Source organism: Vombatus ursinus, unplaced genomic scaffold (assembly GCF_900497805.2).
Source record: "Vombatus ursinus unplaced genomic scaffold, bare-nosed wombat genome assembly UNPS02006779.1, whole genome shotgun sequence".
NCBI classification, from domain to species: Eukaryota; Metazoa; Chordata; class Mammalia; order Diprotodontia; family Vombatidae; genus Vombatus; species Vombatus ursinus.
The window spans coordinates 11955614-11977377 of record NW_020946557.1 but is presented as its reverse complement, the minus strand read 5'-3'; the positions used below and the strand labels follow the sequence as shown (position 1 = coordinate 11977377).

The following is a 21764-nucleotide window of genomic DNA, read 5'->3' as shown; positions in this document are numbered from 1 at the left end:
TCTATCTATCTATCTATCTATCTATCTATCTATCTATCTATCTATCTGTCTATCTATCTATATCTATGTATATGTATATATACACACACATATATACATACATATAATTTTTCCCAAATACTGACAAAGGTCTCATGTGTTATAAATATCATCTTTCCATGCAGGAATGTAAACAGTTCAACCATAATAAGCCTCTTTTGATTTTCCTTTCCTGTTTACCTTTTCATGTTCCACTTGAGTCTTGTATTTGAAAGTCAAATTTTTTATTCAGCTCTGGTCTTTTCATCAAGAATGCTTGAAAGTCCTCTATTTCACTGAATGACCATTTTTTCCCCTGCAGTATTATACTCAGTTTTGCTGGGTAGGTGATTCTTGGTTGTAGTCCTATCTCCTTTGCCCTCCAGAATATTGTATTCCATGCCCTGTGGTCCCTTAATGTAGAAGCTGCTAAATCTTGTGTTATCCTGATTGTGTTTCCATAATACTTGGATTGTTTCTTTCTGGCTGCTTGTAATATTTTCTCCTTGACCTGGGAACTCTGGAATTTGGCTACAATATTCCTAGTAGTTTTCCTTTGGGGATCTCTTTTAGGAGGAGATTAGTGGATTCTTTCAATTTCTGTTTTGCCCTCTGGTTCTAAAATATCAGGGCAGTTTTCCTGGATAATTTCTTGAAAGATGATGTCGAGGCTCTTTTTCTGATCATGGCTTTCAGATAGTCCAATAATTTTTAAATTCTCTCTCCTGGATCTATTTTCCAGGTCAGTTGTTTTTCCAGTGAGATATTTCACATTGTTTTCTAATTTTTCATTCTTTTGGATTTATTTTACAGTGTCTTGATTTCTCATCAAGTCACTAGCTTCCAATTGCTCTATTCTAATTTTTAAGGAAGTATTTTCTTCAGTAAGCTTTTGGACTTCCTTTTCCATTTGTCCAATTTTGCTTTTTAGGGCATTCTTCTCCTCATTGGCTTTTTGGACTTCTCTTGCCATTTGGGTTAGGCTATTTTTTAAGGTGTTTGGTTATTTTCTTCAGTATTTTTTGGGGTCTCCTTTAGCAAGCTGTTGACTTGTTTTTCATGATTTTCTTGCAAAACTCTCAGTTTTTCCTCTACTTCTCTTACTTGCATCTCAAAATCCTTTTTGAGCTCTTCCAAGGCTTGGGACTGATTCATATTCTTCTTGGAGACTTTGGCTGTAGGAGCTTTGGCTTTGTTTTCTTCTTCTGGTTGTATGTTTTGATCTTCTTTGTCACCAAAGTAAAATAATCTTGTCTGACTCTTTTTGTGCTGCTTACTCATAATCCTGGCCAATTACTTGAGTTTTCAACTCTTTGTTAAGGTAAAAGTCTGCTTCCAATGTATAGAATGTACTGTCCCAAGCTTCGGGGGTTTGTATAGTTGTTTTCAGAGGTACTTCTAGGGACCTGAAAATTTTCACTTCTTCCAAGGTGCTATGATAAGGGGCGAGGTGTTTTCTCTCCACCACCACAACAAGCTTCACCACACCAGCGCTCCTCCTCGCCCCAGGACCACCTCTCAGAACTGTGACCCAGATCCAAGCACAGGTAAAGCAAGAGATTCCTACCTCAGCACTGGCAAAGAGAACCCTGCAATCCCCCTCTGATCAGCCACTTGATTCCCCCTCGGTCTGTGGGCCAGAAGCTCAGGAAACAGCCATGGCCCTGGGGGCGGCTGAGACCTAGCTTCTTCTCTCACTGCAGTCACAGACTTTTCCCACTGACCTTCTAAGTTGTTTTTGGCGTTTGTGGGTTGAAAAGTCTGGAAACTGCCACAGCTGCCCACGATTCAGTCCTCTGAGGCCTGCTGCAGGGTCGCAGTGGCCTGCGCGCCCACGCCGAACTGCGCTCCTCTCCCCCCCAGTGCAATATACCTTTCTGATCAATCATCCAGGCTGTCTTTGGCTGGAAATTTGTTTCACTCTGTCTTTTTGTGGGTTCTGCTGCTTTAGAATTTGTTTAGAGCCATTTTTTTATAAGTAATTGGTGGGGTTTGGGGGAGAGCTCTAGCAAGTCACTGCTTTCCCTCTGCCATCCCAAATCACACCTTCTGAAGGAAGCCTTTCCCAGTTGCTCTAGGTCAGGGATGGAGAACCTGCAACCTTGAGGCCACATGTGGTCCTTAAGATCCTCAAATGCAGCACTTTGACTGAATCCAAACTTCACAGAACAAATCAAAGATTTGTTCTGTAGTACTTGGACTCAATCAAAAGGCCACACACAAGGACTTAGCAGGCCACACATAGCCTCGAGGCTTCAGATTCCCCACCTCTGTTCTAACTGCTAGAGACTTCCATCTACTTTGTATTTATCTTGTATGTGCTTATTTATACCCCTGCTTTCTCTCTCATTAGAATGTGAGTGAACTCCTTGAGGGCAGGGACTATTTTGGCCTTGATTTCCCCAGCTCTTAGCAACAGCTTGGCATATGACTCTGAGAGGCCGTAGGAAGAGGTATAAAGTGGGGAATATAGGCAATGTAAAACAAAATATAACAATTAAAATTTATTTTTAAGTGCCTGATAAGGTGAAGCAAAAGGTTGAAACTAATGAGCTGAATTTTAATAAGGACAAAGGTAAAACCCATGCTTGTGTTAAAAAAAAAAATAGTGATATAAACATAGGATAGAAAGACCTGTTTAATAGCAATTAAGAAAGATTAAGGAATTTTGTTTTCTGTGACTTTAATATGAGTTAAATGTGCTGTGGCTGCCAAATAAAGCTCCTGTAATCTCTGCTGTCATTATTCTGTTTTCCATATTTTAAGAGTATGAAAAAAGAGTTTCTTGAAAAGGTTGAAAAATATATTTCTAAATCTTATATTTACCATGTAAATTTATATGATGAATGACTTAAGGACTGGGGATAATTAGCCCAGAGAAGGGAATATTGGGGGAGAAGTATTACTATATGATGGAAATTTTAAAATGTGTAGAAGACTGTCAGGTGAAAGAAGTGGAGTTACTTGTATCTCCAGAGAGCCATACTAAGATCACAAAGGAAAAACTAACAATTCAAACTTCCAAAAAAAAAAAAAAAAAGGAACAGTCTGCCTTGTTAGTTAATGAGTTCCCTGTCACTGAAGATATTTAGAGAATTGTGCCAGAAAGGATTCAAATGCAGGAGACCTGTTGGACTGAATAACTTCTAATATCATTCTAACTTTCATCTCCTTGAGGGTGACTCCCATAGTTTGTATATTTGTTTTTAAGATTTATAAAGATTGTTTCGTTTTTCCTTCTATGAACTGACTGTTAAAAACTTACATCTCTATCATGATTCTATATAAGAAGGAATGTAGAGAGTTCCACTTCTGGGAGCCAAGATGGCAGAGTAAAAAGTAAGTCATTCTCACTGTCCCTTATTAACCTCTGAAAGTCCAGAGAATATCATCCCAGGAAAAATCCTGGAACAGCTAAACCCAGTAGAAGACGGTGCAGCAGTTCTGTAGCCCAGGTAGCTTGAGGGATTAACGAGAAAGGCCCCTCTTACCTTGGGGGAAGGGGAGCAATGCAGAACGGGAGGCATGCCAGCAAGCTAGTGGAAAGCGCCACCTCAGCATACCAGGGGGAGATCCTGAACTCCAAGTGGTGGAACAGGCAAACACCAAAACCAGGACCCCCAAGTGCTTCAGCAAGGGCAGATGAACCAGTGGAAACCAGCTCAAAAAGCCACCATGTGCCTCGGTGTTCTATGGCAACCAAGTTTCTCAGTGCCTCAGCAAAACTCTGGGAAGGGCTCCAAGGGTCCCTCCCAGGTGGAGAAACATCCTGAAGCGGCGAAATAACCATCTGAAAGGAGCTGAAGGAAGGAAAAAGAAGGAAAGGCCCAGGAGAGCAGGCAACCTCCAGGCCCCAAACTACCCTTAGGGTTCCTGCTGATTCCAGCCCAACACCAAGTAAACTGCCAGAACCCTACAGCATCTAACTGCCAGCATTGGAGGCCCCAGCACACAAAGCCAGGCCCCAGGCTCCCAGCACAAAAAGCTTGATTCAGTGCCCCCTGCTGCTCCCCAGAAGGTGAGCTCAGTCTTTTTAAAGACCAGGAAATAAGCAAACACCATGAGCAAAAAGAAATGTATTGTAGATTATTATTATGGGAATAGTGAAGATCAAGGCAGAAATTCTGAAGAGGACAACATTGTCAGCAACCCCACTTCTGGAACCTCTAAAAGGAATATGAACTGGTCTGAAGCCCAAAAAACCTTGGAAGAGCTCAAGAAGGATTTAAAAAGTCAAATAAGAGAGGTAGAAGAAAAATTGGGAAAATTAATGAGAGGTGTGCAAGAGAGAATCAATAGCTTGGAAAAGGAAGGACACAAATTAACTGTAGAAAACAAGTCCTTAAAAAATACAATGGGCCAATTGGAAAAAAAAAAGTACACTAAAGAAAACAACTTCTTAAAAAGCATACCCAAATGGAGAATGGGTTACAAAATCTAGTAGAAGAAAACAGTTTGTTAAAAATTAGAATTGGGCAAGTGGAAGCTTACGACTCTGTGAGAGAGCAAGAATCAGTCAAACAGAAACAAAAGAATGAAAAAATAGATGAAAATGTAAAATACCTCATTGGTAAAACAACTGACTTGGAAAATAGATCCAGGAAAGACAGTTTAAAAATTATTAGCCTACCTGAAAACCACGATGAAAAAAAGAGGCTGGACAGCATCTTTCAGGAAATCATCAAGGAAAACTGCCCTAAGGTCCTAGAACCAGAGGGTAAAATAACCATAGGAAGAATCTCCCCTCCTAAAAGGGATCCCAAATTGAAAACACCAGGGAATATAGTAGCCAAATTCCAAAATTACCAGATCAAAGAGAAAATAACTGCAAGCAGCCAGAAAGAAACAATTTAAATATCATGGAACCACAGTCAGGATTATGCAGGACCTTGCAGCTTCTACATTAAAAGATTGTAGGGTGTGGAATACGATGTTCCATAAGGCAAAGGAGCTTGCATTACAACCAGGATCAACTACCCAGTGAAAATGAGCATAATCTTTCAGGGGAGGAAATAGATATTCAACGAAATAAGGGTCTTCCAAACCTTCCTGATAAAAAGACCAGAGCTCAACAGAAAATTTGATCTTCAAATACAAGGCTCAAGAGAGACATAAAAAGGTGCTGAGCCTTCCTGGTACTGCTGCTGCTGCCAACTCCAAGGCCCACAACTGGTATTGCTTCCACTGAGCCACACTTCTGTAAAACATCCACTCTAGTGTCTGCAGTCCTTTCTGTCCTTCTCAGCCCACTTGGGTTGGAAAAATGATTGACTGTGCTGAGCCTTCTTGGTACTGCTGCTGCCATTTCTAACTCCAAGGCCTACATGCAACTGGTATTGTTTCCACTGGGCCACACTCCTAGAAAACCTCCACTCCAGTGTCTGCAGACATCTCTGTCCTCCTCAGCCTACTTGGGTTAGAAAAATGACTGTCTGTGAGTTTTTGTTGGTTATGCTGTATAGAATTTGCTTTGATGCATTTTTAAAAGTTGTTTAGATGGGAATGTTGAGAGAGCTCCACAAAAATGCTCACTTTACTCCACTATCTTTACTCTGCTACCTCCACCAAACATGTAAAGAATAATTAATTCCAATATTGAATTGTTAATTAATGTATGGAATTATTAATTGTGACTAAGGAAATTGGATCACAAGGAGGTTCCTTTGGGTAATGTTGGGGGTAGGCATGCCAAGTTCTTTGGATACTTGCCAGGAAAGACGATGATGGAAGTAAGTGGGGAATAATGCTTTAATCACATTTTAATAAGGTACACAGAGAGTATGAAGCAAACAGCTAGCTCAAAAAAGTACTGAAACAAATAGCACAGGGGTACAGAGGCAGATGGCATTCAGTCAGGAGATGGGGTGGTAGACAGAGGCAGGCACCATGAGGAAGAGAATGGGGAGACAGGAGGGACATAAATTATCACTCACATAAGCATGAATTAGACTTAGGAACATTTGAACAGTATGTACTTCTAGTAGAGGAGTGCTGGGGGTGGGCAGGAGAAAGAGTTTGGGGTCTTATTTTTATAAGGTTTTTGTGGGAGAAGGAATAATTCTTATTCATGATACTTTAAGGTTAGGTCATTAAAGTATCTGCATCATCTCAAAGTTAACTGCTGCACCATAGGATTAACTTGTTAGCATAACATTTGCTGATGTTCTGCTGGTCTTATTGTGCATATCTGGAGCTTATCTGAGGCTTATAGACAATGGGCAGTTAGCCAGACTGAGGGTCCCTTAGAGTAAGGCCTAACTAGCTTCCCCTGACTTAGCATATAGTCTCAGTATGTAGCCTTAGGTAATTTGTGAGACAGTTTCCAATGGCTCCTATATTCTTTCTAACTTATAAAACAGTTTACAAGTAACCATAATGCTCCCTTAATTTATGAGATAGTCTGTAAGTGACTTCCAGGTTACCCTTTGCAATCTGACTTCCTACTAGTGTTGATTTATACTGGCTACTTATAAACTTACTTATTATACTAACTACAAGGTAGGTTGTGGTCAGAACAAAATACAATTTTAACACAAATATTATATAAACTGTTTGAAAAAATGGGTAAAAGAGTCTTAACAAATCCCTTCTATAACAGAAATACAGTTTTGGTACCTAAACCATGGAGAGCAGAAACAGAGAGAGAAAATCATAGGCCAATTCTGTAATGAAGTCTAGTTTTTCATAAACCCAAAGATACAATCTATTGGGATAAGAACTCTCTATTCAATAAACTACTTGGAAAATTAGAAAGTAGTCTGGCAAAAACTAGACATGCAACAAGTTCTCCCACTGTATACTAAGATAAGCTCATAATTGATATGTGGTTTAGACATTAAGGGTGATATCATAAGCAAATAAGGGGAGCTTGGAAGAAATCAGATCTATGGATAGAGGAAGAGTTTATGACCAAACAAGAGATAGAGAGGTTCATGTTTGGTAAAATGAAAAATTTTGATTGTATTAAATTAAAAAGGTTTTTGCATAAATAGTATCAATGAAGACAAAACTAAAAGAAAAGCAGGACATAAGAGACAAAATTGTGTAGCTAGTTTCCCTGATAGAAGACTCACTTCTCAAAAATAAAAAAAATGAGCCAAATTTACAAAAAAAAGGAACCATCCTCCAAATGATGTCATCAGAAGACAGAAACAGGCAGTTTTCAGAGGAATAAATCAAAGTTATCAGTAGTCATGAAAAATGCTGAAAATAACTAATACTCATAAAAATGCTAATGAAATAATTATGGTACTACCTCATTATCCCATCATATTGGTGAAGATGACAAAAAAGGAAAACGTCAAATTCTGGAAGGGATGTGGGAAAATAGGTACACTAAACACTGTTACTGGAGGTGTAAAGTGGTCAGCCATTCTGGGGAAAGATAATAGAACCATGCCAAAAGGCTAAAAAATTGTGTATACCCTTTGACTCAACAATATTGCTACTATGTCTACACCCCAAAGAGATCAAAGAATAAGGGAAAGTGTCGATATATACGCAAAAATATTTGTAGCAGTTCATTTTGTGTAGGTTGAACAAGCTATGGTAGATGAATGTGACAGAATACTATTATGCTGTAAGATATAATGAAGGGGATAACTTTAGAAAAACCTGAGAAGACATATCATCTGATGCCAACTGGAGTGAACAGAACGAGGAGAACAATCTATGTGATAACAGCAACATTTTAAAGATAATTAACTTAGTGATTCTGACCAGTACCAGGATCCACCACAACTCCAAAAGATTCGTGATGTAAAATGTTATCCAACTCCAAACAGAGAAATGATGGACTCAGATTATAGATAGAAGGATTTTTTTCACTTTATTTTTCTAGCTTTTTTTTGAGGGGGGGGGAAGATACGGCTAATGTGGAAATGTTTTGCATGATATATATTTATATATGTTATGTGTACATACATACATATATACATATACATGTATGTATGTGTCTGTGGTATTTTTCTTGTTTTCTCAATGGGTGGACTAAAAATAAAAATAAAACTGATAAAAGTGTATATTAAAAAATTTTTTTTAAAAAAAGAAGGAATGTAACTAAAATCCTACATTCTTCAAGAAGCCTTTTCTCATTCCCGTAATCCTAGGGCTATCCTCAGATTGTCTTTAGTTTAGCTTATATGTGTCTTGCTTGTACAAGAGTATTTTGCATGTTATCTTCCCTATTAGTCTGTAAGTTTCTTAAGAACACAGACCATTTTTACCTTTTTTTGTATCCCAAGCACTTAGAACAATACCTGGCACATAGTAGGTGCTTAGTAAATGTTTGTTGACTTGACCAGCTGGTTCTTCTCAGGAATACAGATTGTCTGGTTAGAACTAGAGAGCAGGGTCAGAATCATTGTTAAAACCCATAGAGGTATATTTTAGTTCAGTCTGATAACCATTTCTTTATATTCCAGGATAAACAAGATATTAATATATTGTCTACAAATGCACCACACTGACATAAGAAAAACTCATGCATCTATGAAAATACCAATCATAAATGAGCTAGGTTATAATGCATATCCAGTCTGATACTATTTCTTTGGTCTCTAGCGGTTATATTTTACGTGATTTCATTATGGTCACATCCACCAGGCACTCTGATTATTTTTGTTGACATGTACCTCCAAGTCCCACCCTTTTAGAAGTAGATAATTTTTAACCAGTCTATATCTCATATATATATATATATATACACACATATATATATATGTATATGTATATGTATATGTACAAACATATATACATATACACACACACATATATAATATACATACATATATACATACACACACATATATACATATATACATATATATATACACATACATATACATATATATAATATATATATATATATTCCCCCAACCCGATTTTTTAGAAGGAAACACATTACTTATTCTGTTTGCAGAAAAAGTTTTAGTCTTCCTACTTGGATATACCAGAAGAAAACCTACAGGATATGGTTCTTATTAGTAGGTCTCTTCCCATTAATATAATTCAAGTCCAGGGCAGCTATGTGGCACAGTGGATAGAGTATTGGGCCTGGAGTCAAGAAGACTCATCTTCCTGAGTTCAAATCTGGGCTCAGACACTTATTAGCTATGTGACTTTCGGCAAGTCATTAAGCCTGTTTACTTCAGTTTCCTCCTGTGTAAAATGAGCTTGGCAAACCACTCTGCAGTATGTCTGCGAAGAAAACCTCAAATGGGATCATTAAGAGTTAGACATGACCAAAAATGACTGAACAACAATTCAGTCCATGTCTTTCGTAAGAGGTATACAACACTGCTCTTGAGAAATAGTTCCATTCTTTTGCACTAAATATAACTACAAAATTAAAATATAAAAAATATTTATGAATGCTTTCTATACAGACAACTCAGAATGCTTAGCAGAGAATACATTCTTACTTGCTGGTTCTTTAGCCCCTACAGTAAAGTAAACAGTTCCTCTTCTGGGAGTGCCCAGCTAGAAAACATGGTTTCCAAATCAGGCTTTGGCAGATAATGTGTGATCTGTCATTAATTATTTCTTGGTATTTCACTGTTCTCATATGTAGAAAGTTCAAACTCCCTATATAAAATAAATTTAAAACCTATGAAAATAAAGTATAATGCATATGACTTTAGGAACTTCAAAAGAATACTTATTAGTTGTAAAAAGAAGGTATATGCATAATAGAGAACTGAGGCTTTGGAAATCTAGGCACCGAAGTAATTTTTTTTAAAATGATAGTACAGTAGATAAAGTTCTGGACATGGAGTCAAGAAAACCTGAGTTCAGATTGGACCTCAGACACTCATAAGTTGTGTCACCCTGGATGAGTCACTTAACTTGTTTGCCTCAGTTTCCTCATCTATAAAATGGGAATAGTAATAGCACCTACCTCCTAGGATTGTTGTGAAGTTCAAATGAGAGAGTAATTTTCAAATGCTTAACAGGGTTCTTGGCACATGGTACTATATAAATGGTAGCTATTAAATGAAATGAAATGGAGGTGTGGATAAAAGAATATAAGTAATATGAAGACAGTGATGTATGCAGTTAATATTAGAATCATTTTGGAAAGGAAATTATGTATAAAAGATACAAAAATAAAAACATTAATCATTAAATATAAGGTCTCTTTTATGTTCATTATATTTCTAGAGTCCTTGTACCAATATGTACTTTAAAAGAATGGTATCTGTAGTGATAGGATATGTTATTTGTTTGTTCTTATCTCCGTTCTTCCTAAATAAAAATCCTCTTGTTTTGTTTTAAATCTTGGTTTAGTATGGCATGGGAAGAAAATTTATTAGATGACTTGCTAAATTTTGCTGCTACTCCAAGAGGACTACTACTTCTCCAGAAAACAGGTTCCATCAATGATTGTGTGACATTTATGTTCAACCGATATGCAAAAAAACTACAGGTATGAATTAAAATCTATCACAAACAATATGAACTTATTATCATTGTTAGTAGTATTAATGGTATTAGTATTATTAAAATAGTAATATTATCTTTTTGTAGGTGAAGATTTATAGTAATGAAAAATTCAGTTAAAGAAAGCATCGTAATCTACACCTTGATTTTTATGTAGCAGATCATTAGGCAGTCCAAAAACACAATATATGGCTATGTACATGTGAGAAAACCACTTCATAACCAGTGAAAACTAGTGAATCGGCTATATATTTTGTTGATATAATATCAAGCATCTGTGTACAGTTAAATCTAAGTTATCTGGATTGTAAATTCTTCAAAGGCCTTTATTTTTTTTTAAATTTTAATTGTTTAATCTTTGTCTTTGTATCCCTAGTGCCTGGCACATAGTAGATGCTTGATAAACGTTTGTTGAATTTAACTCTCAAGGACTGAATCTATCTATATAGTTGAATTCTCCAAATAGCTATTGGTATATTCTTTTAAACACTAACACTTTAAAAAATTATAAACCACTTTGACTGGAAGTCTTTCCAAAATGCTTTATACAGTAGCCATTTAAAAAAAAATGCACTGAACAAAATGTTGACTTTTCTTGATGGCATAGACATATTATTATGAACATACATTATTTTAATCTTCCGTAGTAGACAATATTAAAATGTGTTGGAGGTAAATGGGCCAAATTGTTTTCTTATGGAGATATATGCATTTTTTTGGTCTGTTAGGCCATCAATTCTGAATACAGCCCATGTTTCTGCTTGTAACCAACCTTCTTCCACCTTCTTATTGTTTATTATTGATAATCTCTGCTGGTTTAGAAATCTCAGTGTATTAATTATATATAAAATCTGAGTAAATGGGCTTCTATGAGTAAAAATGTTTGAGCTTTCTTAGTTCATGAATTTTGCCATCAGTTTTAGCAGTTAAACCTTTATTCCATACTTTTAGAGTTATTTTAAAAATAATTTTAATCTTTAGTTGTTTATACACAGCTGTAGTTATAACCTCAAATTCAACATATAATTATTAAGTACCTTATATTTTGAGTGATAGGCACTGGTAGAGGCATAAAGTTGTTTATTTTTTAATGATAGAATTCTTTCTCTCACGGAGCTTAAGTTCTGGTAATTGGTTATACTGTTAGTCTTTGATTAAGATAAAGGGTCCATCAGCAATGTACGAATAATATTTATTTTACTTTAAATCTTAAAAATCATACTATTTTCTTGTTATTTTTAGGTCAGTGGGCATAAAAAGTTTGGATATGGAGTGATCGTTACACAAATGGCATCAACAGCTGTAGGTGCAGTAGCTCTCCGGAATTCAGGTAATATTTTTGGCTTAAAGCTATCACTTTAAAAAACAAATGATACAATCAGAGCTTAGTATAGTAGCAATAAAATTCTATAATTTCTTAAAGTTATACATTACCTGGAAGGTATGATTTTTCTCTCAATCAAGGTTTTCTTAGAATTAATTGTGAACTTTAGATTTACATTGTCTTCTGTAGAGCAGTGATAATTGATGAAGCAATCTATGAGGGATTATTCATACCTTTATTTTTCCTTTATTAAATGTTGGAGAGTACCTTGTAACAATGAGTGGCGTCATCCTTTTTGAAGTAATACTGCATCTTAATCATTCCAGGCAGATTTCTTTTGTCCATCACCCTGCTTTCCAAACCTCATGATCCCACAATTGGTGTCAGAAAATCACAATCATGCCAAAGATTTAATTGTTTTATGGGCCATTGATAAAGTAGCGTTAAGCTTCCACAACTTCTCCGGTGGGGGATCCCATAGGCCCATGCCATCTTGCCTCCTGATATCATGCAGCATATATTATGTTTTTGAAAAGTTTTAGCATTCCAAATATGCTGTCTGCCTACCTCTTGCTTGTGATGACAGCATTCACTACCAGCTTTACTATGATAAACACAAAGAAAAAGGCATGAAAACTTGGCATACTCTCCAAAGTTAGACACTTAACTGCAATTATTCTCAACTGGTTACATTGTGACTTCATTTTTAAGTCTTAAGTGTGAATCACTATGTGATATTATTAATTTTATTGTTAAATATATATACATATATAAACTTGTATATACACATACATGTTTTTACTCTGTATTTTTAGTACTTCATATGAGATTTAAAAATGGTTTGCTTCCGTTATATTTTAGAGCTAAGATTAGCTTAATTTTTCATCTGTTTCTTTGTTTACTTTATGTAGTATATATGAGCATACATGTTTTGATTATAAGTAGAAATTTTTTTTAATGCTTGTTCTTCATCCTACTTGCATTACTTCAAAAACAATTTCATGTTCAGATTTGTATAGTTAATGGTAGGGTTTTTTTTTCTCTGTATGGAAAAGTTATTTTGTCATTTTTGAGATTCTTAAAACCTGAGTGGCAATAAACATTGGATATGAATAGGAAACTTACCGTCTCCAATGTGGAATTGTATAAAACAAGGAACTGTAATTATGCTGAGAAAAGGAGGCAGAAAGATATTATACTTTATTAGACTGGAGTAAAAGAATCAAAGGATAGGAAAAAATGAAATAAAATTATAGGTAGATGTGAAATAATAAGAGTTTTGAAGTCAAGTACAAGTAATTTAAATTGTATCAGGAGAGCAGTGGTGAACCAATGGAAACACTTGAGAAAGTGTCATAAGCTTTAAAGCCTTTCTAGCATTAAAATTCTATTATTTTAATCATGCTAATACTTTGTTGACTGATTTGGCTTAGGTTTAGGGTACAGAAAAATCATTTAGCTGAGATTATATTGGAATATTTTAAAATTAAATTTTACTAGAGAATTATTAAAAACAAAGAGAAAGCAAATAGAAAAAGTTATGGAGTATATATTCCTGATTCTAACTTCAATATAAAATTAAATAGTATCTTGGTACTATAGCTATCAGATTGTCACCTCCAAGTTCTTTTCTGTCTCTTCAGACATATCTAGGTTTGATAATAAAGGATGATTTTATGATAAAGGAAATTTTAGTGTAAAGTAGACTTGTCATTACTTCCTGGTCTGGTGGAAACTTCGGTCTGTCTCCGGTCATTAGTATTTATCTCATTTAATTTTGAAAGCCTATATGTCATCACCTTGTTTTTTAATTCTGAATTTAAGAAATAAAACAAGCATTTCCATAGCAAAGTAGAGTAGAAAAGGGCATTGTACATGAAACTGCAAATCTATTATATACAATTGCTTTTTCTTTTAAATATATAATAAAGTTATCTGTAACTTTCTTTTTTGCCTTCTCCCTCCCCCTTCCCCATCCTATAGATGGCCACCATTAAACACAAATATGTGTGTATATCTATATCTTATCTAAGTCTATCTATACATATAGATTGATATAGATATACAAAATCATACTATACATATTTTTATTCATCAATTCTTTCTGTGGATGCAGATAGCATTTTCTTTGTAGTTAATTTGAGTATACTCTGGTTTCTCTTAAGATCACATATATCTTTTGCCTTTTACTATATGTCATCACCTTTGGCATTAGGCTATACTTTGTTTCCATTCTATGTTCTATTCATTGTTTTTGGAGGTCTTACCTTGATTCTTGGCCTCCTTCTTGATAAAGTAACTTCTCTATCTGATTCCCTCAGATTTCTTCCAATGACATGATCTTGCCTGAATGGTAGATAGTATATTAGTACTAATAGAATTTAAATAAATAATAGCAAATAATTGATTTTTAGGGTTTATTAATGCACTTGTAACTGAATTATGGGCCATTTTGGAATGTGGAAGAGATGATGTTAGAGTAACACATCCCAGATCTACTCCAGTGGATCCCATTGACCAAAGCTGTCAAAAGGTAAGAAGTCATTTAGCGTGTTCTCTAGAGTAAGAATTCTTAACCCTTTTTCTTTCAAGAACCTTTTTAGCCATCTGGTGAAGCCTATGACATGGGGGGCAGCAAGTGAAAATATCCAGTAAGGAGGTAGAGTGCCTAGTGCAGGGAATAGCAGGAAGGCTACTATCACTAGATAGGAGATTACTTGGGAGGATGTTAGGAGTAGGAAAACTGAAAGGTATAAAGAGTCCTGGTTATGGGGGAACTTTAAATGTCAAACAGAGGATTTTACATAAGATGGTGGAGGCAGTAGGAAGCTGGCAGAATTGATAAAATAGTGGGGTGATGTGGACAAATTTATGCTTTAGGAAGATCATTTTGACTGCTGAGTGAAAAGTGGAAAGGAATGGAGAGACACTCCAGGCAGGGAGACCAATCATCAGACTCTTTCAGTAGTCCAAACATGAGGTGATGGGGGCCTGGATGTGGGTAGTTGCAGAGTCAGAAGGGGCCATATTGAGAAATATTGTGAAGGTAGAAATGACAGGAGTTGGGAACTTACTTGATATGGGGGTGAGAGAGAGCGAGGAGTTGAGAATGATATATAGATTGTGAGTTTAGGTGACTAGAAGGCATAGCACCTTTGACTGTAATAGGAAAGTTTGGAAGAGGGGAAGGTATGGGGGTTGGCAGGTGGATAATGAACTTAATTTTGGACATGTTGAGTTTAAGATTTCTTTTTTTTTTTTTTCCAGCCAAAACAAGGTTTATTAAGGATCCGCCATATTGTCCAGACTCTTAAAGAATCTGAACATTAGTGAGCTATTGGCTAGATTATAAGAATCTGAGCAGGGTCTAGATTTTAAGAATCTGAGCACCTTAATGGAGACAAGATGGACCTTATATACAGAAAAACTGTGGGAGAGATCTAAGAGTGGCCGTGTAGACTGTGGGGACTGTGAGGTAATAGAATGCCAAGGACCTGGACCATGTAGCCAAGGGAGAATGGAGCCTAGCAAGGATTAGGTGTGGGAAGTGGCCAGGGGCCATAGGGAGGTAAGACAATGGAGGGCTAGGTTAGGTTAAGGGTAACAGAGAATTGGGAGATTAGGCATAGCCACAATAAAAGGCCAGTTATGGGATTATAGCCTCAGGCAAATGCCAGAAATTTGGCTATGTGGGAAAGTCCAGGGTTTTTCATTTTTGGGGTCCAGATCCCGTCTTCGTCATTACCCCCTCAAACAAATGGGACCTAAATTCTTTTAGGGTAAGGGGCAAAGGTCTTGGCTTCTGAAACTGTTTTCTGTTGGCAAGGTGTATAGAGCTGCCTCTGCCTCGAGGGGGTCCCAAAGAGGAGGTTGACTGGAACTGAGCACAGGCTGCATCCAGGGAACAATGGGGGGACATTTCCTGGTACCTGCTGTTTGCTACCAACTGTAGGTGAATGGCCTGTAAGACACAAATCTGACAGAAAAGACTGCAGGACCCAGATATGATAGGATAAAACATCCTTAGCTCTGTTTGGATTCAGATAATTCAGTTTTCCAACCATGCAGTATCAAATCCATCTCATAGCCAGACTTGGGAATAGCCAGGTAGGTAACATTCCTTTTCAAAGGAACATGTTGTGGAAACTGAGCCAGGAGGATCCCATCTTAGACTGAGGCTAAAATTGTCCTCTTAGTTTTTCCTGATGCTGACTTCCCACCAGTATCACATTCTCAGACTATCTTGTGGCATTTCTCTCAGATGGTGGATTATTGATTATCACTGGATTGTTAGGATCTATCAAACAACTCAAAATAAAATCCTGTGAGCTTTTACCTCAAACAGCAAGTTTCACTAATCACAGCTTAAGAAAAACCTTTCCAGGATTTACATCTCAAATTTAAATTTGTCCTGGTGTAAAAGCCAATGGTTAGAGATTATTTCTATATACTTGGAAATTCTCAGCAAGACAAAACCCAGACAAGCTTTTTTGGCAAGTTTACACATTAAAACAATAGCAATAGCCAAATTATTTTAGTGGTAACCAAATTATGAAAAGTTGCTTGACATAATTGATACAAAAAGTTTACCAATTTGAAACTTGAAACAAACCCATTACCAATCAGGTGACTTCAGTTTTGTTAAATGCATTTCCAAATTACTTTACACAGAGAATCAACATGTCATCATTAACAGTTAAAACTACAACTTTAAAAGAGCCAGTGGGGCCACGCTGTAGCTGCTGCTACTACTTTCTTCTCTTTCCTTTCACCAGGTGGGGGAGAGTGAATTTGAAGGTGAGGGGGGAAGGGTGAAACTCTCTTCTCCTATGAGAAGGGTTAACAAATACCGTCTTGACCCAAGGGAAGGGAGTGGGAGAAAGGAGTAAACAGGTTTATAAGGAGGAGTTTCAAAACTCCTTAATGACTAATCACAAAATTTCCAGAATCTACCAAGATATTTTTAGCTGTTCTAAGTTTTTCCTGTAACCTCCGCAAAGGAGGATTCAGAGGTGTAGAGGGAAGGGAGTAAGTAAGCCTCTGGGAACCAAAAAGCATCTGCAGTTTTCCCAATTCCCTAGCGCCAAGAGAATTGACAGAATTGGGCATATGCTTCTGGATAGGGAGTATGTCCTTGTCCTCTATGCTACAGAAGGTTTACCCAGGTCCATGGCCTCAAACTGAACCAATAGACTGAGAGCCTGAGAACCTCAGGCTGAATGCGAGACAGCCTAGTAACTGTCTTCCCAAAAAGTACCTCCAAACCTTCCTAGGTGCTTGGAGAGCAACCCCAACTGCACAGCAAGAAAGAAGAGGGGAGGCTTACATACCTTCCAGTCTTGGCTGGAGAAGAACTTGGGGTTAGGCAGCTTCCCCATACAGGCCACCAAAATGTTGAGGTTCAGGGGTGAGGGGACCCCAAAATCACAACACATGGTTTCTGCCTGAAAGAATTCGACCCAACCTTCTTTCAGCCAAAGATAAGCTTTATTAAGGATCCCCTATATTGGCCAGATTATTAAGGAACCTGAACATTAGTGAACTATTGGCTAGATTATAAGAATTTGAGCAGAGTTTAAGATTTCTACATGACATCTAGATTAAGATGTCTTTTAGGCAGTTGGAGATCAGCAGATAGGTTAGGGCTGGATAAATAGATTTGAGAATCTATAGATTCTCAGCATAGAGAGGAAAATTGTATCCATTGGAGCCAATGAGATTGCCAAGTTAAATAGTACAGATGAAGAAGAAAAGAGGACCCAGGATAGAGTCCTGTGGGACACTCACCATTAGGCATGACCTGGATGAAGATCTTGCAAAAGACAATGAAGACAAATGGTCAGATGGGTAGGAAGAAAACCAGGAGAGATCACTGTCACAAAAATCCAAAGAGAAGAGAGTATCAAGGAGAAAGAGGGTGATTGACAGTATCAAAAGCAGCAGGAAGGTCAGGAAGGATGAGGCCTGAGAAAAGGCCATTACATTTGTCTTTTAAAAGATCATTGATAATTTTAGTGAGAGAAATGTCAGTTAATTAAGGAAGTCAGAAACCAGATTGCAGAGAGTTAATAAGGTGATGAGAGGAAATGAAGAGGAGGCACTGATTTTAGATAGTCTTCTCTAGGAGTTTAGTCAGGAAAGGGAGAAGAGATATAGGACAGTAGTTAGCTAAGATAGATGGATCAAGTGAAGATCTTTTTTTAAGGAGGGGGAAAGACATAGGAATGTTTGTAGGTGGCAGGGATGCAGCCAGTAGAGATTAAAGATAAGTAACAGAGCGGGCATGATTGAGGTAGTGATACTCTGGAGAATAGGGGATGGAATAGTATCACTTTTGCATGTAGACATGTTAGCCTTGGCAATGAGGACCTGGGTAAACCTTCTGCAGCATAGAGGACAAGGACGCACTCCCTATCCAGAAGCATATGCCCAATTCTCTTGGCACTAGGGAATTGGGAAAACTGCAGGTGCTTTTTGGTTCCCAGAGGCTTACTTACTCCCTTCCCTCTACACTTCTGAATCCTCCTTTGCGGAGGTTCACATCTTTTCATGTGAAATGGGAGGAGGAGAGGATGGCAGAAGGCATTTTAATTATATAAGATAAGGAGGGGGGAAGAGGGATCTCTGTTGGTGAATGGTTCCAATATTTTCAGTAAGTATGTGGCAAGATTCTCAGCTGAGAGGGTGGGAAACCATGGAAGGTTTGAGAAGAGATAAAAAGGTATGAGAGATCCTTTGTGATGAGTGAAATAGTCAATTTGGGAGATGTGAAAGAATTACTACCTTGCTTCATTTAAGGCCTAGTTAAGATTATATAACATAAATTTGTAGTGGAACTTGTCGGCCTGATTTTTGTGATTTTCTCTAGCTTTGTTCAGTAGCATATAGATAGAAGTCAAATCAGGAAATAATGGGGGTTATAAAAGGTTGGCAGGACAAAATATATTCCATTGGAAAAGGGAGCATTGGACTCAAGTAGAGTTGAACTGGTTCACCAAGGGTTCTGGATGGAGAAGGAAATGTAGTCAGTGCATGAATGATGGCCCAAGAGAGAACTGAGGGGTCATAGGATGGGAGGTCATGGTAGGATGAAAAATAGATTTTGAAGTTTTATTCTCAGTACTTGGCACAGTACTTGCTGTATACTAAGCACTTAATAAATGCTTGTTAACTGAGAGACTAGTATAATAAAATGTTCCTTTTATATCATTTCATTAAGTTTGTTGACTGTAGATGATGAGCTTCTTGTCATGAATGAAAAACCCAAGAAACAGAGTTTCTGGGTAATTAATAATCACTTTATTAATTAGGCTAACTAATAATCAATAAATTGATGGCCAGTGGTTTTTCTCAGTAACCAAAGGCACCTAATGGACATACTGAATGCTTTAAATATCTTTTTGAAAGGAAATGCCTCTGATAGGTGCAATCAACTATTACTGGTGGACATTTTCATGAGGAGGTTGGCAAAGTCTTCAGCTCATCCTGCTGAGAATATGGCTTGATCATGAGACTCAGCTACCTCAGCAATCTAGACAGGAGAATCCATCTCCATCTAGACTACTGTGGTTGATTTTCTTCTTCATGAGCTGGGTCACCCTAAACTCCAATGGAGGGGTGCAAGGACATGGACTTATTCCCTCAGGGCAAGTATCCACCTAGATTAGATTCTGTTTATACTTCAAAAAGCAAAGTCTCCCAGTTGGGTAGGATCCTGCCAAAGATCTAGGAGCATGTACTTTGAGGATTAGGGCAATCTTTTCTACCAGTCATACCGTTCAGAAACTGGCTGACTGATCTACAGGGGCTAGTCTCCAAATGAGGAAATAAGTCTGGATCCTAATTAATAATGGGTTATTAATACAATAGAAAATAATCATTTCTCTCCTTCCTCATAGATCAGTTAAGAATAATGGTTGTGGTGCTATACTTAAACAGCTAGTTTCTTTTAAAATAACTAGTTAAATCAAGTAACTTGTTATTTCATGCAAGTTTTCTTTATAATGAGTTATTTGAGTTTTTTTTCTTGTTTTTGACATGAAACGAATGAGATCATCTAAGGCTTGAGATATTTTTAATTCCCAAGAAAAGACTTTGCCTTAAGGCATTGCTTTTGCCTTAAAAGTAAATGCCACATTTAAAAAAATCTTTATTCTTTGTCATTTATCAGTCGAATTTTCATGTTACTTTATAAACATTAATAATATTGCCATTATGTGACTGGCATACCATATTTTTATGAATACTTAATGATAGATATAGCATATTAAAATTATACTTGTCCTGGGAACCTGTAGTCTTTATATTCTCTTAACTTCCCAAAATATTCCACAGATAAAATTATATTAATTATATATAACATATTAAACTATATTAATGATTCCTCAAAAATCTTAAAGTAAAAATTGGTATTTTTTACTGTAATCTGACTCTACTGAAACTCAAATCTCTTTACAATTCTGTTCAGGGATGTTTTAGACCAAACACATTTATTGGATTTTTTTCATGTAGAGTTGTACTTAATTGAATATGGGGAATAGCACATCAGAATTAATTAAGATGATATGTGGACTGAATTTTATAATCTGATGCTTAAGGGTAATCTTGTGGAAATCAATAGGAATTCTACAGATAATTATATCATGACTTGCAATAAGTTACAGATACATAATTTGTTATAAACAGTGCTATCTTAAAGAGCATTTTTAAAGGTTTATTAATCTGATATAATTATGTTGATTAAATTCAAGTGACTCAAAAAATTAACACCTTTCCAAAGTAATATTTAATAAATATTAGCATGTCATGTAAGTCATGTATTATGATTAGTTGATGTGAATAAAATGTTAATGCATTTTTATGATTGAGTTTGTGTGTATTTATGTTTGCATATATGTGTGTGTAAGAGGTTAATGAACAGATTTCCCTCATGAACTTTTGAAATATATTGGTGTAAGTAAAATAGTTTGAGCAAAAAAATAGATTTAATTGGAATTTTCATTTCTGTTTGTTTTTCAGTTGTTCAGTCATGTTCAACTCTTGCTGACCCCATTTGAGGTTTTCTTGGCAAAAATACTAGAGTAGTTTGCCATTTCTTTCTCTAGATTTCATTTCTATAACTACCTCTCTAATCTGGACCCTGATGACCTATCTGCTGATTTCTAAAATATTATCCTGCTCAACTTCTCTTCCTCCAGATTATTTTCTTTCAGTTCATTTACTACGTACTTGTTAGATAATTATATCAAACACAACTTTTTTAATCTTTTTCTTTTTTTCATTCAGTTCCACAGTACCTTTTAAGAAACTGGAAAGCCACCAAGTGAACAGACCCAAAATCAACACAACAGAAGAAATTTAGAAAGTTAGGAAAGTCATAAATGAATTGGAAACCAAAAAGACTATAGAACTAAAATAAAACTAAATGCTTATTATTCAAAAAGGCTAACTAAATAGATAAAATTTAACCATCCTGATTAAAAAGAAGAGGGTGGAAAATTAAATTAAAAAATAAAAAGTGAACAAATTAAAATCACAAGGAACACAGAAGAAATAAAAAGAATTATCAGTGACTACTGTATAAAATTAGTTGCCAACAAAACTAAAAAACTCAAAAGAAATAAAGCATTACTTACAAAATTGTAAAATATCCAACTTACCAGAACCTCAGATAGTGTTCTTAAATAATCCTAAAGAATAATTAATATCTGTACAAAACAAATTATTGTAAAAAATGATAAAGAAAGCACTCCTCCAATTTTATTTTGTTAGACGAATGTAGTCCTGATACCTAAACTAGGGAAGGTTAAAGCAAAGAGAGAACTCTTGAATAATTTTGTTAATGAATATTGCTTCAAACATTTTAAAATCCTTGTAAAAAGACTATTGATTTATGCAAAAATCATTATTATCAAGGTGAAAATTATGGAAATGTTTAACATAATATTATTTTATTTATTTATTTTTAGTTTTCAACATTCAC

General features: G+C 36.1%; 1 protein-coding gene across 2 annotated transcripts in view; it reads left to right on the top strand.

Moving 5' to 3' along the window:
- The window catches only part of TBC1D32 (TBC1 domain family member 32), a 232465-nt gene that overhangs the window by 72115 nt on the left and 138586 nt on the right, over positions 1-21764 (top strand). For both annotated transcript variants that reach the window (XM_027848616.1, XM_027848617.1), the window contains exons 19-21: positions 10306-10444; positions 11701-11788; positions 14197-14315. In XM_027848616.1, coding sequence (XP_027704417.1) covers positions 10306-10444; positions 11701-11788; positions 14197-14315 — 346 coding nt within the window. The remainder of the gene's footprint in view (positions 1-10305; positions 10445-11700; positions 11789-14196; positions 14316-21764) is intronic.